We start from the raw sequence: 27,616 nt of genomic DNA on the forward strand, positions 1-27,616 counted from the left end.
TCCACCACGGCGCTTATCTTGGCCGGATCGGCCTTAAGCTGCTCCTCCTCTACTATGAAACCCAAAAATTGGACTGAGCGTGCGTGAAACTCGCATTTCTCCGCTGTCACGTATAGGCGGTTTTGGAGGAGGCGCTGCAACACGGCCCGGACGTGCTGCTGGTGCTCCTCTACAGAGCGAGAGAAAATCAAGATATCGTCGAGGTAAACAAAACACGAGACATTTAGCATGTCGCGGAGCACGTCGTTAATTAAATTCTGGAACACGGCGGGAGCGTTAGTCAACCCAAAAGGCATGACCCGGTACTCGAAGTGCCCTATGCGGGTCTTGAACGCGGTCTTCCACTCGTCCCCCTCCCAAATGCGCACTAAATGGTAGGCACTGCGCAGATCTAATTTTGTGAACACGGTGGCGGATTGCAGCGGGGCGAAAGCGGAATCGAGCAGCGGGAGAGGGTACCGGTTCTTTACAGTGATTTCGTTTAACCCCTTGTAGTCTACACATGGACGTAATGTCTTATCCTTTTTCGGAACAAAGAAGAAGCCCGATCCTACCGGAGACTTGGACGGCCTAATCAGCCCCGCCGCCAGGGACTCGGAAATATACTCCTTCATCGCCGCTTGCTCCGGCTGAGAGAGCTTATATAAGCGCGCCGATGGGAGGGCCGCGTCGGGCACCAAATCTATGGCGCAGTCGTACGGACGGTGGGGAGGCAGGGACTGGGCCCTGTCTTTACTAAAAACCTCCCTGAGGTCGTGGTAGACCCGGGGCACGTTATCGAGACAGATCACCTCGGGGGTTGAGGACCGAGGGCTCGGCCCCTCCTCCGCCACGCGTAAGCAATTCGCGTGACAATGGGGGCTCCAGTTGTCGATCGACAACCGATCCCAATCTATGACGGCCCGGTGGCAACGTAGCCAGGATAGACCCAGAACAATAGGAGCCGCTCTGGAAGGCATAACAAAAAACGCCCGCCTCTCTACGTGGTTGCCTAGTACTCTTAACGTGAGTGGCGGGGTTACCTGCCTGATCTCCGCCAGGAGCCGCCCGTCGAGGTCACAAACCCTCTTGGGCTTCGCGAGAGTGTCGACCGTGCAGCCTAACTTGGCACCCAACCCGGGGTCAATAAAGCAGTCGTCGGCGCCGGAGTCCACTAAGGACTGGACGCTGAACCGGGCGCCCGGGCCGATTACCTCCCCACTCAGCTCAAGTCTCTTAGGTGCCTCGGGCTCCATGTCCCCAAGATCGGCAGGCGGATCGTCGGCGACCTCCTCCTGAGAGGAGGGAAGCTCGGGTGGTACGACGGGGGACTTACAGAGTTCCTTGGGGGTTGCCGGCGAGGCCCCGCGTGGGGAACGTGTCGGGCAGGAGGACACGCGGTGACCAGACGCGCCGCAGTAGAAGCAGGACCCAGAACGCAGGCGTCTTTGGCGCTCCGTCGAATCCAGCCGGCCCCCTCCCAGCTGCATCGGCTCGTCGGCAGGGCGGAAGGTGGCGACCGGCTGACGCGCCGACTCGGGGCGCGGCTGCTCAGCTCCCCTCTCCCGCCGTCTCTCTCGCAGGCGATTGTCCAGGCGGATTGCCAGGGAGATAAGCTCCTCCAGGGAAGAGGCGTCCTCGCGAACGGCGAGCTCGTCCTTCAGGACCGTACTGAGTCCGCGGCGGAACAAAGTCCGTAACGCACAGTCATTGAATCCGCTCTCCGCCGCGCAAATGCGGAAAGCGATCGAATAGTCGGCCACGGATCGGCTGCTCTGGGTGCAGTCGAGGAGTTCCCCCTCCGCCGCCCTCCCCTGAACCGGGTGGTGGAACACCCGCTGGAATTCCTCCAGGAAAGCGGAAAAGGAGGAGCGAAGATCGGACCGGGCATTGCTCACGGCCACGGCCCAGGCGCTGGCTTGGCCGGTCAACAGGCTCATCATGAAGGCCACCATGGCGCTGTCGTGAGCATAAGTAAGTGGTTGCTGATCGAAGATCAGACGGCACTGGTGAATAAATTGCGCGCAAGTGCCGGGTTCCCCTCCGTAGCGAGGGGGGTGCGGTAAATTTGGCTCCCGTCCGTAAAAAGCGGTTGGGGAGGCTCCGGCCGCCAGGGCCGTTGGTTCGGGGGACCCGACGGCCCGCGGCAGGAGGCTGCCAAGGTGGGTGTCGAGAGTCTCGAGGCGGTGGGCCAGCTGGCCGACGGCGCTGCGGAGCTCCGCGAGTTCCGCCGACTGCTGCCCCACCATCTCCCCTTGACTGGCCAAGGCTCTGTGAACTCTCGCTGCGTCCGCAGGGTCCATGTTGGTCGGATTATTCTGTAAGGGGCTGCTTTTCCACCCGTAGCTGGAAAAGCAGTGTGGAAGGGACCCTTTAACCGCGGACACAGGAGATGCAGTGCTTAACAGAATGTTTATTAGCACAATGGTACTGACAATACAAACGGGCGCAGAGCCGACAAAGTCCAACATAAAGCGCTGGAGGGAAAGTCCACTCCAGGAGGAAAACATTAACGATCACGAAAAACGCTTGCAACGCAAGGGAAAAGAACAAAGAAGAGCAAGGGGAGTCAATTGGGAACGAGCAAAGGAATCCGACAAGTACAGGGCACGAGACGTAGTCAATTGGCGTAACAAAGGTCATAACACGAGAATCAAGGAAACGAGGAATCAACACAGACGTGGCACGTAGCGAGAGCAATGAGGAAGGAATAATCCGACGCTGAGGGGTCAGCGTCGGAGGCTTAAACATAATCATCGCTAACATGACACAGCTGTGTGGCCGGTGGGCGTGTCTCTCCGGCCGTGAAAACATGGCATGACGAGAATGCCGGGAGGCACGCCCACGGGCCAGCTGAGAACATAAACAAACAAAACACAAAGAAGACACGTGGCATGACAAAACACGGATCATGACATATATATATATATATATATATATATATATATATATATATATATATATATATCAATTTATATATATATATATATATATATATATATATATAATTAAATTATTGTATTGTATTGCACTGGAGCGGGGAGCTCTCTAATCTCATTGCACACTGAGCACAATGACAATAAAGGGCATTCTGATTCTGATTCTGAGTCAAAAGCTAAAGAATAAAAATGTTTCTTCAAATGAGTTTTAAAAAAGGGCAGATAGGGAGCTTGCCCAACATTTAATTGGAGGTCCGGCGACAGAAAAAGTCCTTGGCACCTACATCAGCAATTAGTCCGCAGAGCTGAGGCAGCGGCCAGGTGCGCAGGGGTGTATTACGCTGGGCCTAATACATTACCAGTAAACACAATCACTTGTCATGACTGTGCATGTTACTTCCAGTTTCATTTGATAAATGCTATACACCTGCAGTAAATCTGAACCTGCTGAAGTTAATTAATTTAATCCCAGGCATTTTCACGTGCAAACCCTTCAGTCCCAATGTTTTTCTGGATATTTACTAATTTTGCAAGGCCCATAGAATATTTTTAATGCTATAAAAACATGAAGCCGACTAAAAAAGAGATTAAACTCCCTTCTTACATCAGAAAAAACACATTAATTTTTTTTTCCGTTTTTTTAAGATGGCCTCTCTCTCTCTCTCTCTCTCTCTCTCTTTTTGCAATTATCATATTTTATTTTTTTATGTATGCACACAACCAAGAATGATGATACGAAAGTCCGCCTATCAAGCGTATAGTCCATCCATCCATTTTCAGTCCCGCTTCTCCTCACTAGGGTCGCGGGGGTGCTGGAGCCCATCCCAGCTATCTTTGGGCAGTAGGCGGGGGACACTATGAATTGGTTGCCAGCCAATTGCAGGGCACACAGAGACGAGCAACCATCCACACTCACACTCATACCTAGGGGCAATTCAGTGTGTTCAATCGTTCTACCATGCATGTATATATATGTATATTCGACTCGTCAACCTCCTGCCAGAAGAGCCTGTGCACCGCGGTATACAGCTCAGCATTTCAGCACTTGGACACCAAGCACGAGGAAAAAAAGGTGATTATTATTTTATTATGTTATTATACGACGTAAATGTTTTTTCTAACCATCGAAGAGCTCCATAGCAAGTAGGGAATGGGCCTATCCGTACATCCAAGCGCTAAATCAAGCCGCAATCAGCTCTGTCACATAATTATTAAAATCTGTCTTCATTTTTAACATTTTGGATGTGCACAATTACGTTTTCAACAGTCTGCCTTGAAAATAATTTAAGAGCCACTTTAAGCAAAAACTCTTTCGTGACTTCCGTGAAAATTACCCACCATTTGTTTTCCCCATGTGATACCTTATGCTATGGTGTGTATAATGGAGGGATTAATGGCCCTCTGTGGGAAACTACAACAATCTGGCTTGTGATAAAACATTATTGACATCTCACCAAGTTAATTTCCTGAATTCAATAAGTAATATTATAGTAATAGTAATTCACGACAAAATATTGCTAGGTGATGATTTGTCGGTCATGCCAAAATGAACATTGCGTAAGTAATATGGCATTAATAATTTTACCAGTTTTACAGGACATGATGTAGATTATAATTTGTTTTTGTAACGGAGAGAACGTGTGATTTGCTGGCAAAAAAATGAGAAGGTCCTTTCTCAGTCATATTTAAAAAAAAAAGTAAACTTAAAGTGAGTATGTACACTTATGAGCGCAACTGTGCATATCTCCAGCCATACATATTCTTTTAATTCACTGTTAAATGACAATTATACCACAATATGTTTTTATTGTATTTCATTATTTTTCTTTGACTGGGTTATTGTTTACAAGCAAATGTAGACAACAGGCAATACCTGAATGCATATTATAACAATGACAACATGAACTTCTGGACCAATGCTTTATTAATTCCACACATTTGGGACTTAATATTATATTTTGGTGTTGTCTACAGCTTCCAAATGTAAATAATAAGTAACTTCTTCTCTAACTAAAGTTTTACAATAAGAATTATGGAAACTTTTACAAATAATTAATCAGTAAAGTAACAGTTACATTTAAAGTTCAGCAATAAGTAAAGTATATAAATTACTTTCCTAAATGTAAATTGCAAGACTGATTATAACCATCAGCCCTTGGTACTATTCTGTTTTCATTGACATAGTGATCAGAACATGTTTTTTAGCAGTGGGTATGGGTGTAGCAAAAAAAAAATTGCAATGTTTTTTGATTAAGTCTGAACTAATTAATACATTCACGTTTCAGGGTTAGAGCACAGCCCCATGACCATTATAACAAGGATGTGATACTCCTCCCCAATCCATCATGGGCAACAGTGTGTAAACCAGGTCCTAAGTCCTGGTTACACAAACATGGACACATCCTCAGTGCCTTTGAGTTCCACAAGGAGTGGGACCACAATACTGTTTTAGAACGTATCAAGAATGGTTTTGGTGTGTTGATTCCAGACGATATATGGTAAATACCTTTGTTTTCTCTTTGGGTAAACACATTAGTATTACATATTACTTCCTTACCAGTTACTCTTTGGGCTGCATACAGCTTAGACTGGGTCTTGGTAATTAAGCAGATGCTAAGATAATGTATTTTCCAAAAAGGCGGTTTCTACTATTGGCAACATAAAGATATCCACATCTCTTTCACCGCAACTTCTTATAAATATGACGAACTCACATCTCCCATGAAGGAATCTCTGCGCAAAGCAAGGGCATTGTGATCAGTGCATGCCCAGAGCACTGTCACTGTCACTGCTCTTTATCGGTGCGGCAACGGACAACTTAAAAATCAATGTGTCCGCAAACCTTGTTTATCTATCTCCACCACAGATTGCCCCACTCCAATGCAGCTTGCCGAACAATTTGGAAGTAAAATTATGAAATGGGATCAATGAATTAATTACTAAAATTATGAACATGGTTTACGTCCACTGTTGTCATATTTTAGAATGAAATACTATGTCAAAAACTAAACATTTCCATGGCGCTTGCGTATTTGCCTGACTGCACCTCAATGAAATTTGAAAAAAAATCACGTTACACAAGCAGTCAACCATAGGCCTATAGGCCACGGACTATATGAATGGACTAACAATGCCGATTTACTTGTTGTTGGGAGAAGCAAATCCAAATCTAGATTGAGGATCATGCCATTTACTGTGAAAGTGCATAATAATGTTTTTTCTGGCATTGACTTGAAGCTCTTCTATGCAGGATTTTCAGTTTCTATTGGCTACAGCCAGTTGTGGACAAAAAATTAAATTGCACACTCCTTTCTTCACGTGCATGTGTCATGCTATTTTTTTTTTTGTTTTGCATTCCTTGGAGAACCTGTCTCTTCTGAGCAGATGTGGAAACCATTATGGTGGAATAATAACTACTGGTCGTGCCTGTGAGACAACGACGAGAATGTGCATGACGTCCCATTTGCAAAAGAGTGCTGGAAATTCAAACCCAATTGTACTCTGAAAATTAGTTTTCACCCTTCGTGAACAGTTAAAGTGTTAATCTGCCTTTTATATGATGCATGAGTCATAAATGGTCAAATAAAGAGGCTACTGTAATCATAGTTTGGGGCAAAATTCTATGGAGTGCAGCTTGAAGCGCAAATGGGAGAATATGCCCCCATGTGTCTTTACCCACCTTGTTATTAATGAATTTTAATTTACTCTTATATTTAATCTTGTACCTTAGGTTTTTGTTGTGTTCGTCATTCATCAATTCCCTGGTTCTTTATTCAGGAACTAACATTGATTTATACATGGTGTGCAAAAATGAAGCCCTACATTCTTAAATATTTTCAGTATAAAATTTTCCAGAATCAATTACACACTTGATTCATTATGAATCTGAATTGACAAGCTAATGCACTTACACAGTGTTTAACACACCATTGTCACACTTTTGCTGTTTTATTTCCCAACATACTTTGTAGCCTTCAGTTTCTCATGGCTTGCGGCAATAAACTGGTGACCCCTTAGCTTCAGTCTGGTCAAGAATTAAACGGGATGCTAATTCACAAGGTCTATAAAACCAAAGCTCTCTATGTGAGACCATCTAGGACCATTTTAGTAAGTGTGCAATTTATTTTCCACCTATATATGTATGTATGTGTGTGTGTGCGTGTTTTTCTGTCTGCATACATTAGCGGTGCTCTGATGGCTTAATACCGTGGAAGAGTATGTGATCGGCATACAGTGTGTCAATCAATGCTTCACATAAAACTATCAAACACAGCTCATACATGGCAGCTTGCAGCCAGCTACAGACCAAGTCTTTGTGCAATGTAGCATCCTCCCGATCCTTTCTTAACACGTAACAGATCAAATCAGGAACTACATTATAGTATGTTTTCGGATTTGCTGCATTGTCAATTTAAGAAGTTATATGCTGTGGATACACACACCATAAGATTAATTGCAAATTGATATATCGATTTAAACTGCTTAAAATATGTATTGATGTAAAAAAATAAAACTAGCGATTTGCAAAACCATGTTAACTCAGGTCTCTGCTGTAAAATAACTGCATACGCACAATGCCGTCTGCAACATGCTAGCACAATAGTGGTAATCTGGGACATCCGTGATGCAAAACAGAAGCATTCAGGTATATACCGCATTTTGTATGTGTCGATTATATTATGCATACTAGATAAGCAAAACAAAAGAAATCATATTATGGTTAAATAAAAACAAAATTAAAAATCAGTTTAACTGTTTATTTTTGTTTTTTGCACAGTACAGTGCCCTAAATTTATTAATATAATTTTAGTCCCGTCAACAATTTAAAAATGCGTTGGAGCCCAAGTAAAGTGAAATAAGTTTACACGTATTTGTTTTAGTATTTATAAGTAGTTTCATAGAATTAGTGCAACTCAGTTTGATTTATAAAAAATTGAATCAATATCGGGAACTTAACGGTCAAACAATTCAAAATCGAATCGGGGCATCAGCTAATCGATACATCCCTACACACAATGTATGCATGCGTTTGTGTGTGTGTTTGTGTATATATATCGTTGTCGACTTCAGGAGGAACAAGACGGTACCGCCCCCCCTCTGCATCGAAGGCGTGTGTGTGGAGAGGGTCCACACGTTCAAGTTCCTGGGAGTACAGATCTCCGATGACCTTTCTTGGACACACAACACCACAGCAGTGGTAAAGAAGGTCCACCAGCGTCTGCACTTCCTGAGAGTCCTCAGGAAATTCAACCTGGACAGGAAGCTGCTGCTGGCCTTCTACCACTCGTCCATCGAGAGCCTGTTGACGTACTGTGTCTCCACCTGGTACAGCGGCTGCACTGAGGCGGACAGAGTGAGGCTCCAGAGGACAGTCAAAACAGCGCAAAGGATTATTGGCTGCCCTCTCCCCTCACTGTCGGACATCTACACCGCCCGGTGCCTCAGCAGGGCTCTCAACATCGTCAAAGACAATACCCACCCAAACTCCCACCTGTTCGACCTGATGCCCTCTGGCAGGCGCTACAGATGCATCAAATCGAGGACCAATAGACTGAGAAACAGTTTCTTCCCGAGAGCCATCTCTATTCTGAACTCTCACACACACACACGAGACCACCCTTACCTTGCAGAAGAACAGCATCGTGATGTGTTTTTATATACCCTATTCAGTATTATTTTCCATTGCACTCTCTTATTTATCTAATTTATATATTTGTTTGTATTATTGTTGTCATGACCCGTGTCGGTCATGTCAGGTGTTTTTGTTATTGTTTTTGTCACGTTCCTTTTCCCATGCCATGTGTGTTTGTTTTGTCAGCTGAGTGGGGCGTTTCCACTCGTTCCTCACCAGCCACGCACCTGTTCCCCGTTACCGTCACACACCTGATCCCCATCGGAACATTACTCCCTTTACGGACTGTCACGGCCACTCTCATTCTCGCTCTCATTCTTGCCCTCGCCCTCGCTCATGCCTATGCTCATGCCCACGATCCCCAGTGTTTGTCACAGTCCTCGTTACTTGTCATTTTTGTTCTGTTTAGTCACGTTTAGTTTGTCTTTGTCATTTCGCACCCTGCCACGTTTGTTTGTCCACGCCACATTGTCCTCGTTTGATTAATTTATTAAATTCCCTCTAGCTTACCCTTTTCCCTGCTTCCTCGCATTCTGGGTCCACCTCCTCCTCGCCCACCGGCGATCGATCCTGACAGAATGTTCCGACCATCTACGGACCCAGCGATGACGCCGCCGCTCGGACAACCACTCTCATCAGCCTGCCGACCAGCCCCGCGCCCTTCCCGTTGGTTCAGCCCTCCGTACCTCGTCTGTCTCTTCTCCCCTTGGCAATGTTAACGACCACCTCCCTGTCATACCTCCCCACCTTATTATTGATTCAGACTATGATGAAGACCAGGAGCACCAAGCCTTTTCACCCCCTCACGTTTCAAGTAAGTTCGGTTACGAATATGATTTTGAGCACTTTGCCCCTCACGTCCTAGTCGACCCGGATCACGATTATGATTTTGAATATATTTACGCCCTTTTAGACGCTCAGCGCAACGCTAAGTTATTTTTGAGCCGTCACCTTCCTCCCCCCGAACCATTTCCGTCACCCTCCTCGTTTGAGTTTGTTGAGACCACCTCCCACTCTACCTCGCGCGCTTCACGTAACAAGTCACGTAAATCCCGGTCCTGTCGCTCACCTCGTCCACCGTCGGTATCCGTACCTGACCACGTTTCCCCGGCATGTCTTAGCTCACGATCACCAGCACCTGTAGTTTCGGTCCCTCGTGTCTCCCCGTCAGCTGCCGAGCCCCGTCCCGGCACCTCGCCAGCAGCTGAGCCCCGTGCAGGCTCCCCGCCAGCGGCTGAGCCCCGTCCCGGCTCCTCGCCAGCAGCTGAGCCCCGTGCAGGCTCCCCGCCAGCTGCGGAGCCCCGTGCAGGCTCCCCGCCAGCTGCTGAGCCCCGTGCAGGCTTCTCGCCAGCTGCTGAGGTCCGTTCAGGCTCCCCGCCAGCTGCTGAGCCCCGTTCAGGCTCCCCGCCAGCTGCTGAGCCCCGTTCAGGCTCCCCGCCAGCTGCTGAGCCCCGTGCAGGCTCCCCGCCAGCTGCTGAGCCCCATGCAGGCTCCCCGCCAGCTGCTGAGCCCCATGCAGGCTCCCCGCCAGCTGCTGAGCCCCGTTTCGGCTCCCCGCCAGCTGCTGAGCCCCGTTCCGGCTCCCCGTCAGCGGCTGAGCCCCGTTTCGCCTCCACGCCCGCTGCAGCAACCTACGCCGCCTCCGCGCCAGCTGCACAGACCATACCACCTCCACAACAGCTGCAGCAACCCACGCCGTCTCCACGTCAGCAGCAGCCTCCAGTTCCGGCTCCACGTCAGCGGCAGCCTCCAGTGCCGGTCCCTCGTCAGCTGCAGCCCCCAGTGCCGGCTCCTCGTAAACTGCAGCCTCCAGTGCCTTCCCCTCGTCAGCTGCAGCCTCCAGTGCCGGTCCCTCGTCAGCAGCAGCCTCCAGTGCCGGCCCCTCGTCAGCTGCAGCCTCCAGTGCCGGCTCCTCGTCAGCTGCAGCCTACAGTGCCGGTCCCTCGTCAGCTGCAGCCTCCAGTGCCGGCTCCTCGTCAGCAGCAGCCTCCAGTGCCGGCCCCTCGTCAGCAGCAGCCTCCAGTGCCGGTCCCTCGTCAGCAGCAGCCTTCAGTGCCGGCCCCTCGTCTGCTGCAGCCTCCAGTGCCGGCCCCTCGTCAGCTGCAGCCTCCAGTGCCGGTCCCTCGTCAACTGCAGCCTCCAGTTCTGGTTCCTCGCCAGCTGCAGAGCCAAGTCCATGTTCCGGCGGAGCACGCTCTGCGTCCGCCCCAAGCCCACATTCTGGCAGAGCACGCCTCGCGTCCGCCCCAAGTCCACGTTCCGACGGAGCACGTCCTGCGTCCGTCCCAAGTTCACGTTTCGGCGGAGCACGTCTTGCGTCCGCCCCAAGTTCACGTTCCGGCGGAGCACGTTGTGCGTCCGCCTCAAGTCCGCGTTCCAGTGGAGCACGCCGTGCGTCCGCCTCAAGTCCACAGTCTGACGGAGCACGTCCTGCGTCCGTCCCTAGTCCCCCTTCCGGCGGAGCACGTCCTGCGCCCGCCTCAAGTCCATGTTCAGGCGGGGCACGTCCTGCGTCCGTCCCAAGTCCCCGTTCCAGCGGAGCACGCCCTGCACCCGTCCCAAGTTCCTGCCTCAGCGGTGGACGACGACACGCTGCCGCTTCCGGTCTCTACCCCAGCGGCGCCCGACGAAGCGCCGTCGCTCCCGGTTCCTGCACCGGCGGTGGACGACGACACGCCGCCGTTTCTCGCCTCTTCCTCGGCGGTGCTCGACGACCAGCCGCCGCTCCTCGTTCCTGTATCGGCGGGGCTCGACGACCAGCCGCCGCTCCACGTTCCTGTCTCGGGTGCGCCCCGACGTCCGCCCGAATGGCCCCGACGGGACTTGCTGGTCTGGCCTCCCGGACATCCGCCAGACCAGCCTCAATCACGGGTCGTTGACCCACCTCCCGACCCCTTCCGCCCACCCTCGTTCTTGGACTTTGTTTTCGTCCTTTTTTTTGGGGGGGGGACGTCTGGAATCCGTCCCTTGTCGGTCATGTCAGGTGTTTTTGTTGTTTTTGTCACGTTCCTTTTCCCATGCCATGTGTGTTTGTTTTGTCAGCTGAGTGGGGCGTTTCCCCTCAGCACTCGTTCCTCACCAACCACGCACCTGTTCCCCGTTACTGTCACACACCTGATCCCCATCTGCTCACTTAATGACTGGACTATTTGAACCCCTCATCCCGACAGCTCGGTGTCTGAACATTACTCCCTTTACGGACTGTCACGGCCACTCTCATTCTCGCTCTCATTCTTGCCCTCGCCCTCGCCCTCACTCATGCCCATGCTCATGCCCACGATCCCCAGTGTTTGTCACGGTCCTCGTTACTTGTCATTTTTGTTCTGTTTAGTCACGTTTAGTTTGTCTTTGTCATTTCGCACCCTGCCACGTTTGTTTGTCCACGCCACGTTGTTTGTCCTCGTTTGATTAATTTAATAAATTCCCTCTAGCTTACCCTTTTCCCTGTTTCCTCGCATTCTGGGTCCACCTCCTCCTCGCCCACCGGCGATCGATCCTGACAATTGTTGCACTGGAGAGGGGAGCTCTCTAATCTCGTTGCACACTTGAGTACAATGACAATAAAGGGATTTCTAATTCTAATTCTAATATATATATATATATATATAAATATATATATATTATATATTATATATATATATATATATATATATATTAGGGATGTCAAAATAAAAGCGTTAACTTAGGTGATTAATCCAAAACATTTTAACTCAGTTAAATATTTTCACTCAGTTTGATTTACTTAAAAAATACTTTGCAAATATTGTGCCATATTAGCTGTCTTTAGCACGTCTCAGAACAAAACACTGTGTTTAAGTGAGCACTGGGCCTTGCAACCCAACACTGCTAGAGTGTGGCGCTTGTGGGCAGTTTTGAGAAATGTTTCGAAAATAAATGTCTGTAAAGATGTCTCCATTTAGATCATATTCAAGAATGCAAGAAAGCTATTCGAACAGTCTTTGAATTAAATATACTTCATATTTGGTGATTTTTGCATCAATTCCAAGATATTATTCAAGTAAATATCTGTTATAAGCTTGGCAAAAAATAGTGGTTGAAACATGTGATTAATCATGTAATTTTTTGTGATTAATTATTTAAAAAAATTAATCACTTGACAGCTCTAATATATATACATCCCTACACACAATGTATGTATGTGATTGTGTGTTTGAATGTGTATATATATATATATATATATATATATATATATACATATATATATACATATATATGCATGCTTCTTATGTTCTCTCATGTCTATGTATGCTTTTTTTTTTTTTTTTTTTTAATTAAAATTTCCATTTTCTTCCGATAAGCCTGAATATGATGATGAGAATGACTGTCCGGACATTCCACCCACAACAAGTGCGCAAGCCGAAAAGGACAGCGAGGAAGACGTCATTGTTGTTAGTGGTCCACAGCTTCAGTCGGAGATGACGAGTAATGAAACTTGTGGCGCTGTGTCCATCTTCGATGACACGGAGGATAATGACTCCCCCTGGAATGAAGGAGAGAGAGCAAGTACAAGCAGTGCCAACTTCTCCAGCCAAATGGACAGACATGTGTCTGCCAGCACTAGTGGACTCAGTGGAGGTGATGGGGCCATTGGGCAGGATTATGACTACACGTCATATTTGAACATTGTTGGTGCTATTCCAATGGACAGCTCTGATGACGAAGAAGAAGAATTACAAAAAGCCATAATAGCTAGAATGGAGAGTCATATGTAAGTATCACATGCAGAGAACTTCATCTTGAGGACTATATATCTGCAGAGCTGCCAACTCTTTCGGATTGTCCATATTTTGTAATGGAAATCACTGAACGCAGCCGCATTATGAATGGAACATGTGGTGTTCCGGATTAAAAAAAATAAAAAATTCAAGGGTCACATTGACAATAAGCCGCTACCACCAGTGGCTACGGTTACATAAGCATTGCTGTGGAAGCTGGACGGATGTTAGCAGATGAGTCCAAAGTTTTCTGAAAGCTTGACTCTGCCCATTTTAATTGATTCACATTGGCAGCAAGAAACAAGTGAACCTGCACAAAGTGAAGTTTCATTTTCAGATTATTATATCAATTAATGCACACACAAGAATTGTGATCTAACGACAACTTCATCCATCACTGAATAACAAATGGCACACTGCACTGTGTTGTTACGTCACTGTCATAATTATACTTGTTTAAATACCAAATGGCCATGGCTCAGAAAATCAACTATTCTAATATTAAGTGACATTTTGAATAATTTTATTTGTAAATTTATTTTGCCATTAATGTAATTGTTATATTAATTGATAAATATATTTTTTTAAAAACACAGGCAGTGTAATTTTGCATGTATTTTGCAGATTATCTGGTAGACCAAGTATTGATCTGTTAAGCATGTAAACATAATTAAAGAAACAAATTTTCTGTATAACAACCTTAGTGCGGTAAATTCTGAAAATTGATGCACGTATTGTGGTTGGAGCACAATAAATTGCATTATTATTCCATAAAATTATTTTGTATTACATTTCATCTGAATAAATTCTCAACATTACATGGTTGGTGCAGTAAATACATTAAAATAACAAATTATCTGTAACTGAACTGTTTGCTTATTTTTTTTAAAATGCTATTACAAAATGTACTGCAGTAACACCCCAACAACCTCCTTGCCCCCATGTTCTTGACAAAAGGTTGAAAATTTTGACAAAATTGGAAGTGAATTTTGATAGGTTGGCAGCTCTGTTTTTACTGTGTAATCTCTTGAATGAGATTGTTTAGTTTTTACATCTTCATATCCAATTTTTTTTCTTGTTCGACTGCAGCCAGTGTAATTGCTGTTGTCATTATAAATTAGTTGTATAAAAAATCCTAAATAAATAATGATTTCTAATCTTGTATTTACAGATCAGAAAAGAAAATTCCAGTGCAAGAAATTCTGCTGGAACTTTCGACAAAAATTGATAAATCAAGGCAGTGTCGATTCAATATCAATCGAAATGCAGTATGGGATGGAACTGTACGAGGATTCCAGAGGCTGTCGTATGACCCAACCTTTTTGATTTCCGTCAAGTTTTCCGATGATTTGGGGGTGAATGAAGACGGAGTGGATCTCGGAGGACCAAGACGGGAATTTTTTAGGTTGGTCATGGAGAGCATCGCCAGGTCACCCATGTTTGAGGGGAAAGAAAACTCAAAAGACTTGGCGCTGGACAGTACAGGTAACGACTGGCTTTAGTTATGTCTTTGTAAAACATTACAGTTAACGACAGTGTATGGCTGGCATAGCTGAGGTCGTAGAGTGGTTGTCTCCCAACTCAAAGGTTGTGGGTTAGATCCTCAACAAAGTGTCATTGAGCAAGATAATGAACCTACAGTTTCTGCTGATCCTGCATTATCAGTAGGCAAAATGAATAGACATTGTTAAAGCTCTTTGAGCACCAAAGGAAGAAAAGAAATATACAAGTCAAATCCCATTATCTATTAATTATAAAAACGTATTACAGCAATCCCTCTTTTATCGCGGTTAATGGTGAACAGAACTCCTATGCAAAAGGTGAAAAAACGCGAAGTAGCGGTTGACTTTTTTTTATGATTATTTTTTTGGTAATTTTTATTCTACATTTTTTTTTTTAGGAGAGGATTTATGCCTCTATTACACCTTTGCATACTATCTGCTTAGCCGAGAAGGATCCGGCTGCTGCCGGGTTGTTCCTGTTCGGATACAAGAACGGCCCCTGGGCGTTCCTGTCAGCGTTTGGTTGACCAATGAGAATGATCCAGTTAGAACCGTGGTGTCCCAACATAACACAGTGTTGCCAGTGGGCCTTGGTGATATTATCTACCTGTATATTATGGCGTTAGATTTATGCCACAATTACGTAAGCGTAATGCAAATACCGCGTACAAAAACATGTTTTGTGCGTACAATAATGTGTTTTGCGTGTAAAAGACCCTCCAAGTGTACACACAAAATAGGTTTTACGCTTGCGGCTTCTCTCTCTACTGATTTACACTTGTAGGCGTTACAATTGTGGCACAATTCTTCACCAATCAGGAGTCGGACACTAGGGCTGATTCTGACTGACTGTTCACTATCCAATCGTAACTCAGAGTTGTATTGAAAAAAATAGAATAGAATGGTGCAGCGCTATTGCAAAACAACTACCATGGCGCCATCTAATGATGAAGATGCAAATGCCCAACTCGAGAGGTGATGTTTGATTATTAAAAAAAAACAACAAATACAACAAACAGAAAAACGTTTATAGATGCACAAAGTACAATAACGTTAAGCCAAATGAAAGATATTTGAAAAAATATATATATTTTTGAATTATTAAAACAATAATAACAGCATGTTAGAATGCGGAAGACCTATTCTTTTGATTGTTTGTGTTTGAGGTATTTGACATTACAGTTACATAATTGTGGCATAAATCTAACGCCATAGAGAACAGGCGACACCGGACGTGGCCCTTGGTGTGAGGGGGTGTTCCTGTTCTAAGAACGGGGCGTTTCACGTTAAAGACCGGAACGCCCATTTGTGGCTGCAACTGGACCATATAGGCTTATCCGGCTGAACTCTTGCTAACTGAACGGCACATTTGAATATTCATCCATCCATCCATTTTCTGACTCTCATCCGGGGTCGGGTCACAGAGGCAGCAGCTTCAGCAGGGAAACCCAGACTTCCCTCTCCCCAGCCACATCTTCCAGCTCTTCCAGAGGAATCCCCAGGCCTTCCCAGGCCAGCCGGGAAACATAGTCTCTCCAGAGTGTCCTGGGTTGTCCTCGGGGCCTCCTGTTTGTGGGACATGCCCGGAACTCCTCACCAGGGAGGCATCCAGGAGGCATCCTAATCAGATGCCCAAGCCACCTCATCTGGCTCCTCTCAACGTGGAGGAGCACCGGCTCGACTCTGAGTCCCTCCCGGATGGCTGAGCTTCTCACCCTATCTCTAAGGGAGAGTCATTACCCACATGAGCATTGAAGTCCCCCAGCAGAACGAGGGAGTCTCCAGTGGGAGTGCACTGCAGCACACCCTCTAAAGACTCCAAAAAGGGTGGGTACTCTGAACTGCTGTTTGGTGCATAAGCAGAAACAACAATCAGCACCCGTCCCTCCACCTTAAGGTGGCCTCTTGCCGCTGCCCGGCTCACAATGCACCAAACACCTTTGGCCCCTCCCACAGTTGGTGAGCCCATGGGAAGGGGGACCCACGTAGCCTCTTCGGGCTGAGCCCGGCCGAGGCCCATGGGTGCCACCAGGCGCTCGCCGACAAGCCCCACCTCCAGGCCTGGCTCCAGAGGGGGGCCCTGGTAACACACGTTCGAGGAAAAGGGAAATCTTGGTCCAAATATCTCCTTCATCATTGGGGTTCTAGGGAGCCATCCTTTGTCTGGACCCTCACCTAGGACCTGTTTGCCATGGGTGACCCTACCAGGGGCAAAAAGCCCCCGACAACTCTGCTCCTAGGATCATTGGGACACGCAAACCCCTCCACCACGGTAAAGCTCATGGAGGGGTACAGCACCTGGTATTCCCAGGAGTTCTCCCATCCAAGTACAAATCAGGCCCAATGCCTCTTTGCTTCCGAGATCGGACGGAATCGGGCGTGTCCGGGATAGTATGGCTGTAATAATGTTATTAATTTCCGAATAGAAGGTTTTTCAAAAGTGCCCTTCATTAATGTGGACGAGACTGGCGACATAAAACAAGAGAAGATGCTGGGTCATTGCAGCCAATTAGTTCATGGGATAAATGCACTTGTGCTCTCATTGGTCGATCTCGCACCGGGAACCAATCACGAGCCTCGTAAGAGGTTCCGTGGGTATTTACAAAACTTCCAACTCAACTCTTCTCTTTGAAAGAAAACACATATCTGCAATATTCCAGAATTTTAATTCATTAATGTTTTTGAAAAAGTGGCGAGGGAACACTGTAATTATCATTGTGCTACTTTTGACCTTAACTACGGGGGGTTTTTTTCAGGAGGAGCTTTGAACTCATAGCTGTGAGTCTGTAAATATACATTGAACATGCTCCTTAATTAATATGCCAAATATATGGCAGCAAGTAGGAGTTTCTCAAATATCTGAAGCATTTCTTTTATTCTGTGTGTGTGCATGTGTGTGTATTGATTTAATAATTAATCTGAATTACTTTTTCTGCCATCAATTTGGAGCTCTCAGAGGGGACTGGTACTTCTTTGCCGGAAGAGCGATTGCACTTAGTTTGGTCAATGGCGGTCCACAACCAAATTTCCTTTCTCCAATAGTTTTTAGTCTTCTTGTCAATGGTTCTGCAAACCCGACAGTGGAAGACATTGCCGACACAGAACTATTGGATAAAGTGAAGAAGGTATTTTTATTTTAAATTAAACATTTGATTGGAATTACTTGGCAGTTGTATTTAAAAATCAGTGTTAACCACCATTTGTTATATTAGAAAGCAATGGACAAGTTATGACAGCATAACGTATTCCTTTATTGTTACTTGTCAAAATGAGTACAGTCACGCTGTCACTCAATTGACTTTTTAAATCTTTTTTAATAACTTGCGAATAACAGATTTTATGTCAGTTCTAAATTTACAGTTTTTTCCAGTTAATCATTGTATTTTAATAAATATAAAAATGGACAAATATTCTGACCTAATGCAAAAATGGTTTTATCGTTTAGGTGATTGAATTAATACTTCTAAAGTAAATCATGCACTTTATTGAAGTTAAAAAAAAGTACTGTACAAGGAGTGTCAAACATTGAGTCATGATTTGCATTGAGGTCAATGTTATGCCACAAGATTGCATCACTGTTTCATGATGGACATTTTTGACAGCAATAGTAAGTTTTTCGTTTCAAATTATGAGCAGCTTAATTACAACATTAAGCAACTCGTGGACTCCTGACAGGTTGACACCAGTACCCACAAGCACATTATTATTACTGTATTGTCACGACCATAAGGCACGCTTAAAAGTTTAAACTTCTTTCAAAATGGACGGGGCGCCTTATATGCACACCGAGTTACGGTGTAAAGGTACACTTTTCAGGAATTGTTAATGGTATTATAGTAATCGGAAATTGGTTTCATTGTGTGAGGGATGGGGTAAATCTGAAGCCATACTTTAGTGTAAAGAAAGACAATACTTTAACCTCTTCCTAGTCACCAAAAATAAGTCAAGGGATTAATAACCATGCCATAACAAGCCAACTCTGCTTATCCTTGTGTGTCTAGATATCTGAAGCTATGACAGTTGATGACCTTCAGAAGAATACAGTTCCTTTGACTGATTACCTGGCCAATGCAGGATGTCTGAGACCTATAAAGTCTATTCAAGACAAGGACCTGCTGGTGCATGACATAGTCATGTTCCAAGTCATACACAGGGTTCAAGGTCCATTCCAGAGGTGCTTCGTAATAGCTGCTGAACATTTACATTTCTTTCAGCACGGTAAGAGTTTTACCTACCAATAGGGTGCAAGACAAACTTCAAACTAAATATTTATTTCAGGGACGGGCAACACTGATGAATCAGCTCAACTGGGGCGACCACGTAGGACCATGCACTAGCTAACCAGTTGTATGACAAAAATGACATTATAAACAGGGACTAAGTGAAATACAAAATATACACGCTACTAATGTATTTAATTTTTAATAATACATTACTCAATTGGTGCCCCGGCTGGTGAACAGTTTAGGGCAGAGGTATTCAATTAAAAGTCACAGAGGTCCACGACTAAAATGCTTTCCACTTAAAAGGTCCGAACCAAAGTCCAACTTCCCTTAATGTCTAGCCTATGTTCACATTTTTATATAGTTTCAATATTTAGTCATTTACAACAGAGCGCACTTATATACTAAATATTTAGCAATGTTCCCATTAAAAAACTGTAAAATATCTCCTGCAGAAATGTATCAAGTGCTAAGCATTACTCAATTGGTGCCCCGGCTGGTGAAACAGTTTAGGGCCGAGGTATTCAATTAAAAGTCACAGAGGTCCACGACTAAAATGCTTTCCACTTAAAAGGTCCGAACCAAAGTCCAACTTCCCTTAATGTCTAGCCTATGTTCACATTTTTATATAGTTTCAATATTTAGTCATTTACAACAGAGCGCACTTATATACTAAATATTTAGCAATGTTCCCATTAAAAAACTGTAAAATATCTCCTGCAGAAATGTATCAAGTGCTAAGCATTGAGTTAACATCTTTTACCTTTTTTTCTCAAATCAAAGAGTTATCAGCCTAAATAAAACGGAAAGCCTAATTATCCAAGTAAACCAGGTCAACATGTTCAGTACACAATCAATAAAAATGGCTGTCCTCATGAAAAACTAATTCAAAATGAGCTTTGACACCACTTTTTCTTTTGAATATTTTTTTAATTTCTCTTAATGAGAAAAATGAGTTTGTGACTGCCCTGCCAGTGACTTAAATCTGGGTTGGAACGGAGTCAGGGCCATTGGGATTTGGTAGATTATTTCACACATCTGGGCTTTGTGTTTTCCTTTAAATAATGTTTGTGCAACCGCATTTAAGCACTCCTTCACAACTTCCCCATCACTTGAATGTTTTTTTATGTTTCCCCAAAATCCATGATACTTTTAGTGAACATTCGTTTGCATGCCGCTGAGCTGTAAACGAAAATGTAAAAATCTGTTATACTGCACTCAAAGTTCGATGTTTTTGCGTGCGCTCACCTCAAACTTCAGCGGATAACTTTGCACAAAAGGGCGGTGCTTTGTTTCGTAGTGGCGCTTCGCAATGTTGCGACGGTTTCTGGGCATATGATGCACACTGGTTTTGAATCTGCTGCAGCAAGAACGCAACTAAATTTCTCCGTCCATTCATTTAAAACAACACGCATCGACCTTGCTAACTTTTTAGCATGGCATACTGTCAGCAGCACTCTCTTCCGGTCTGCTGCGCAATTGGCAGTGGATCGTAGACAAAAGATTTGATCGGCTCAAATCAGTGATGCCTTTAACCCATTAACTAGAATTGCAGCGTCAACATTTGCGAATGCGCCCTGAAAAAAATTCATCATAGATTGGTCATGGGACGGTCCGAACCATCTGTCGGTCCGGATTCGGACCGGGGTCCGCAATTTGGTGATGCCTGGTTTAGGGTGTAATCAACCTTTTAGCCAACGTCAGCTTGGACAGGCTCCAGCACCTTCCTGCGACCCTGTACAGGATAAACCGGGTTGAAGACACACACATTAATCAATGCATGTATTCAACCCACTAGCAAACCTAACAACAAAGGGTCTGAAGCAAACGTCAACTTAATCAGAGGTGGAGGTGTCAGTAAACTTTGGCAATCTGTCATCTGCCAGTAGCAGGACCTTCAACGATTGTCATTAGTCCATCGTTTGCTTATATCTGCTCCTGTCTGTAAATCTATTCATGATATCTTGACCCAACGAGATTTTTCTCTTTCTATTTCTTTGTCTTTGTACTTCGCTTCTTCTTTTTCTCTTAGTTCTTTACAGCTCTTTGGTGCATACCGCCTCCTACCGTCATGGAAGAGCAAAGCATTTCCATAGAAAGTCAATGGAACCAACCCTGCTTATATTGGCCCAGAGAACAAACAAAACAAGACATGCGAGGCGTGTTTCAGTCAGCTGTTAGCAAAACAGGTGTCCTTCAGTGAAGGACTAATACGTCCATCAGTACTTCACTCAGTTATTACCAATTGCATTGATGGACGAATACCCACTTGAGTCAGTACCTAGTCCATTTTTTTTACATTTGTTTTTTAAGTCACTTGTTATTTGTCATCAAAAGGAGCAGTCCCTCACGGACAGAATGCCCACCTCTGAAAACAACCACATACAGTATTTTTATATTTTTGAATGGTGATAATACAACATATCGGTTAGCACAATCGCCTCACGGTGCAGAGATCGTGGCTTCGAATCCGGCTCCGGCCTTCCTATGTGGAGTTTGCATGTTCTCCCCGTGCCTGCATGGGTTTCCTCCGGGTACTCCGGTTTCCTCCCACATTCCAAAAACATGTATGGCAGGTTAATTGAACACTCTAAATTGCCCCTAGGTATGAGTATGAGCTCGGATAGTTGTTCGTCTCTGTGTGCCCTGCAATTGGCTGACAACCAGTCTACTACTGTCCGAAGATAGCTGGGATAGGCACCAGCACCCCACCCAGTGAGGAGAGCGGTACAGATAATGGATGGAGGGATATTACAACTTTGTACTACAGTCGATTCTATCATACTCAGCATTCAGTAGTACCCTTAAACGTGAATATTTGCTCATTTAAGAAAAAAAACTTTAATAATTCAGACTTATGTACTTTCCCTGTACATTTCTCTAAATTTCACCGCTGTTCTTTGTGAAAAAAAAATATATTTAAAGTTTATGAGCGTTTCTTTATTTTTTTTTTTAGAGTTGCGAAAATATATATATATATGTATATATATATATATATATATCTATATATACATTTTTTTTTAAATTAAATAAAAGTTCTTCAAAAATGACTTCTTTTAAATTTATCAAGCGCTGACTCAGAGTAAGTGGGGCCTCCAGGCTTCCAGTTGCCCCTCCCAGGTTTATATTAATGTATATATTGAAAAAAGGCAATTTCACAATATACGAATGCAATCTGGCTTGCAAATGCGTTCTGGTTTGTGCAATTAATTTTTATTTTCTTTTTAAGATTCTGTGACGGGATGAAAACCCTCGGGGTACTGGAGAAAGTCCAGCAATATGCAGACAGCTTTTGTCCCCTGTTCTGCTATAAGCCAAACACAATGACTGCTGACCAGATGGACAACCTCTTCAGAATTCATCTATCTCCACAAGGGAGTAATAAGAGAGCTGCTGAGGAGATTGTTGTCACATTCTGGAGGGACTATCTGCAGGATGTTGAAGGTTTGTTCCCAAACATAAAAGTAGTGTATGTGTAAGTTTTTTCGTAGATTTTTTAAAAATCTTTTTTATTGAGCATTTACGTAATACAATGTCTCAATATATTCTTATACGACACCAACAAAGGATTACATAGAATAATGCACATATTTAAAATTCACCTCTTTGAAACAAAGGACAAAACGAGTAAATGAAGTCCGCTCCCACTCCCTCCAAGATGATCAGGCTGCAATGGATGCCAAGTGGGCAACATTTGACACATAAAATGATGCTGTACAATGTTAGGTATTGTATTGATAGTTGAAATAAAGTGAGAGTCAATCGTGTAGTGTAGTTCTTAAACTAGCAAACAAAACTAAAGCCGGAAAACATTTACTGTCGTGACCAGCTGTCATACACATTTCGGCCACGTCTGATGAAGTAAATGTGGTCACCTTTGGTCAACTCAATATCACAATTCTGGATTATATAATTGCCCAGCCCTTTTTACATGCCACTTAGTGTAGGCTACATGGATTTGGTTGATGACGAGTCTGACTCTCTCTGTGTGGCTCGATGGAAAAATGGCCCATATGAAAGGGACTGGGCCATGACCAGTGTTAGACATGTGTTACATTTAATTAAAATGTATCTTGTTTACTATTTTTGTTATTTATTTTTTTATTATTTGTAGGCGGGGTACACCAGCCAGGTTGGCAGCAAATGAATAATCTTGTTTATAGTAGTAATTACTATATCAATTTAACATAATGGAATAATTGCACACCCTTTTGCAAAGAACTCCACCAAAAAAAGGTCATTTAAAATTAATCATATCGGTATTACAATCATCAAAAAGCACTTTACAAATGTTGACGATTAAGAAAAGGGTCTAATATAATGATAGTCATAGAAAAGGGAAATCAAAGTTTCTCCTCTGGTATATATTTTGGGGAAATTTGTAGCGTATATTTTGACTGTTCTATCAACCACTAAAAATGTTTTGTTCCAACAGAAGAAGATGGACCAGCCAAATTGGGAAGGATTTTGGCATTCACAACAGGAGCGTCTGTGGTGCCACCTATTGGCTTTCCACCATCTCCGTCAATAGAATTTATTCATCCAGGAGATGATGACATTGCTTCCCCATTTCCTCTGGCAAACACTTGCATAAATTGCATTAAGTTGCCACTTAATTTATCCTATAAAAACTTTAAGGACAATTTCATTTTTGCTTTGGCCAACACCCATGGCTTCGGTAGACCATAAGTGTAGTTAAAATGTTTTATTTGTTGTTGTTTTGTTCATTGAGTTTGACTGTCTGTTTCATGCACGTCTGTAGTTTACAATTTATTCAACACTGTTACAATCATGTTCATCTATTGTTTATTCAAGCTTTTTCATTTCAGTTATTGTATAAAGTTTAAAAGTGAACAAAAAACATCAATTCCATGGTTGCCATCATTTTCTAGTGGGTTAACTTGTCTAATATTGTCAAATACAGTCTCATTTATGGTTACTTCAATGGATGGAATCACAACATTCTTGTTAGTTTGGAGTTCTGGTAGTGGCCCCTCCTCATCAATACCATAGTCGTTATTCGCAGTGAGGGCACCGTCTAAAGCTGGAAGCATTCCTGGATTGTTGATAACACCTGTGTGCCACAATTGAAGAGGTGTCTGCCCCCCTTGCGTTGAAAGGCCATGGTTGTTCCATTGATTTATGAATTCAGTGGTTGCTCTTTCAATTCTTGGCAAGTACACGTAATGTAGACAAAACAAATGTTGCTCATTCACCGAATCCAGAAGCTCCTGTTCCTCCATGAAGTTGAAGAGGTTTATAAAGTGTCTGGATACAACTCTATTGAGTTCTGCCCATAATTGTTCAATCCTTTGATTGTGTACTGATACACCCGTAATAACACTATTTAAACCCTGATTTTCCAACATAAAACGAGCAACGTTGATATTTTCCATACCATGATCACATCTGACCCTTAAGGGCGAGCCAAACCCCTCGACTCCTTCTACAAACAGTGATAAGACACTTGATGCTTTGTTGTTGGATAAGCACCTTAAGTAAATAATAGCCCGACTGTAACCATCCACGCAGCCATGAAAGACGAATCTCCACCTGACCAGCTTGTGGTTGCCGTCAAAATGCCTGTTGGAAAAAAATGTATGGCTACAAGTTTAAACGTGTAACGTGTGTGGGGGTGTGTTTTGGGCAGTAGGCGGGGTACACCGCTGAACTGGTTGGTTGCCAGACAATCGCTGGGCACCCAAAGACGAACAACCATCCTCGCTCACACTCATACCAAGGGGCAATTTAGAGTGTACAATCAACCTGCCATGTTTGTTTTTGGGAGGCCGGAGTTAGGAAACCCACGGAGGCACGGGGAGAACATGCAACCTCCACACAAGAAGGCCCTGTATGTATGTATATATATATATATATATATATATTTATATATATATATATATATATATACACGTGTGTGTGTGTGTGTGTGTGTGTGTACATATATACGTGTATGCGCATACAACTTACCATAATTCGTTGGGTGCACGAACATTGTACACTCTCCGATGTATACCAAGGCGACGTCTAAATTCACGGCCAATTGGATCCACTCGATGCAAGCTCTGTCTGACCCGCCAATGCTGAACTCTTAAGCCACGTGATCTCAGGCTCCCTTGTACGTGTGCTTCACCGGCATTTGGAGTGTTCAGCAGGATCGAAGTTAACAGTCCGTCCAGATCTTGATTGGACAACGAAGAATATATAATTGGCTCAATTCCCAGTCTTTGTCTGTGTCTGAAGAGGGTTCTTTGACTGATTCCAAAGCATGATACACAGTGGGAAATTTGTTCTGTCGTGATGCTGTACCGGGGTCGCCCTCGAGCGGCAGTCGACGTTGGAGGTGTTAAACTTGTCACATCCACAAACGTCTGTCTGATCTCATATTCATTCAATAACCTGCAGAAACAGCTGTACAATGCTCCAAGAAAGTTATTGACTTCTCTGTCATCACACACTCCAAGAAATGCAGAAAGAGTTCGTGAATGTTCGTGAAGCTCTCTCAAAAGCCTATCCTGGTGAAAATTGTTGGATTCGTTTCTTTGAAGCCTCTCAATGGATCCCAGAGCACTGTTAAAGAAAAGAACAACATCCTCCTCATTGCCCCTCACGTCAAAAAAGAAATATTGCACTTGCACAGCAATAAATAACAGATAAAAGTGCATTTTGATCGCAAAATCAGCTGAAATACACGGTTTGACCAGGATTCGATGTCTGAACCGACACGACATTAAGTCGGTAGATTCGCGTGCAAACAGCATGTGTGGGCCGGTGTTGGGACTAGATAAGGACGTCCTGCGGAGGCTGCGCGCTTGCCAATGACATCACGCTTTAACACGTATTTTTCAAATATATTTCTTCACCTCTGTGTTTTTTTTACCCTGGCCTACTTGCATATTTTGATTTGCTAAATACAAAAATAAAACAAAATAACCGCATGACCGCCACGCTGGCGCGTCAGCTACACGTCACTTGCGCCTATGCCCCGACAAGCAGCTACCGCATAGCAGTGGAACGTTTACGATTCTCCTGCCAAACTTGCAACAATGCAGTGGTTCACTCCGACAACAAGATTGTATGAATATAATGTTTGTATATCGTGTGAACTATTTCTTAATTAACATTAACATTTCCATATTTCCCCTCCGACCCTTAACCAGTATGATTCCCAAAGCAACGTAGCATTGACGTGACGTTTTCGACAGGCACGCAGAGGACACCAAAAGAAAAAAAAGGATGATCCTCGCAAAAGTAGCAGTAAATGTACTTATTATTTTTTGGAATTGTTATTATTTATTAACTCAGAACATACTAATGTAACAAACAGGGGTGACAAACATGAAGTCAAAGAAATATAATACGTAAATATAAAATAAGTGACGTCATTATTACCGGAGGACCCCGTCCATCCACATCTACCGGGCCTTCAAACTGAACGTTAGACTTAGTGGTTGGGGGCGGTTCCGGTTCAACCAATCCAGCCTAAGCGCGCTAAAATTTGAAATACAATGGTCAAAACTTGACGTCATCGTAACCAACAGAACAAACATGGCCGATGACGTTTATTTTCCTAGTTAAGCGTTTCGACTGCCGTAGTGCGTCGCAGTACGGCAAAAGAGGAGGAACATATGACATTCGTGTTGGCAAAAGAGGAGGAACATATGACCTTCGTGTCGGCAACTAAAGAGATGTTTGAAGGAGAAACGATACGAACAAACATATCAGATTCCACGGTTACCAAAGACTATTGTAGAGATCTAAAGTGAAGCTTAATTCCCCTTTCCTTCTTTGCTTTTAAATTCTGCAGCGGACAACCGCTGAATCGGCTGGTCCAGTGGTGCAAGATAAGTCAGAGGATTGGCATGCTTGTGTGTGTTTTTTCAGCAAATGTACTATTATTTACCCTTTTTGATAAAATAGGTACAAAATTGTGACGGTCATAAACAATGCGCACACGTCGTTCTACTTTACGTAGAGTTCCCATTTCATTATACTAAAAACAGCACACCCGGGAATAAGGACACGTAAGGTATTTACAAAAAAGTAAAAAGTCTTGGGAGTTACTGACACCTAGGGGTAGAAACAGCGCACAGCCCTGGTAGAAATCTGTGGAGTCCACCTTCAGCCCACCCACCAAATAATTTTTTTATGTATGTATTTAAGTTTTAGAGGGTAATGGCAGCGTGACGTCAATACGTAGGTAGCGTGTCCTCGCCAGTGTGACGAATAATATAATAATAATATATATGTATATATACATGTACATATATATATATCTATATATACACATATATATATACATATATATATATATATATATATACATATATATATATACATATATATATATACATATATATATACAGTGAACCCCCGGTTATCGCGGTTAATGGGGACCGAGACCACCCGCGAAAACTGAAAATCCGCGAAGTAGCGTCGCACCTTCAAAAAAAAAAAAAAACACAGTGTATATATATACTTCGCACCTATATATATATATATATATGTATATATATATATATATATAAATATATATAGGTGCAAAGTAGCGGCACACCTTCAAAAATGCTTAAAAAAAAACAAAATATATATATATATATATATA

At 43.8% G+C, this 27,616-nt stretch overlaps 1 protein-coding gene and 1 pseudogene across 16 annotated transcripts in view; one reads left to right on the forward strand and one right to left on the reverse strand.

The window, feature by feature from the left end:
* Positions 1-27,616, forward strand: part of ccdc102a (coiled-coil domain containing 102A) — a 232,017-nt gene that overhangs the window by 37,215 nt on the left and 167,186 nt on the right. Inside the window, exons 1-6 of one of the 16 annotated variants that reach the window (XM_088296905.1) lie at positions 3,289-3,990; positions 5,204-5,416; positions 12,870-13,279; positions 14,458-14,771; positions 18,790-19,006; positions 22,241-22,455. The exons of the other annotated variants lie outside the window; for them this stretch is intronic. Coding sequence (XP_088153031.1) covers positions 22,447-22,455 — 9 coding nt within the window. The 5' untranslated portion in view covers positions 3,289-3,990; positions 5,204-5,416; positions 12,870-13,279; ... (1 more) ...; positions 18,790-19,006; positions 22,241-22,446. Of the gene's footprint in view, positions 1-3,288; positions 3,991-5,203; positions 5,417-12,869; positions 13,280-14,457; positions 14,772-18,789; positions 19,007-22,240; positions 22,456-27,616 lie in introns of those variants that run through there. 16 annotated transcript variants of the gene reach the window in all.
* On the reverse strand, positions 17,075-17,193 carry LOC148335966 (5S ribosomal RNA; annotated as a pseudogene).

This window comes from Idiotropiscis lumnitzeri, chromosome 5 (genome assembly GCF_059441095.1).
Source record: "Idiotropiscis lumnitzeri isolate Australia: NSW breed Sydney's pygmy pipehorse chromosome 5, RoL_Ilum_1.0, whole genome shotgun sequence".
NCBI lineage: Eukaryota > Metazoa > Chordata > Actinopteri > Syngnathiformes > Syngnathidae > Idiotropiscis > Idiotropiscis lumnitzeri.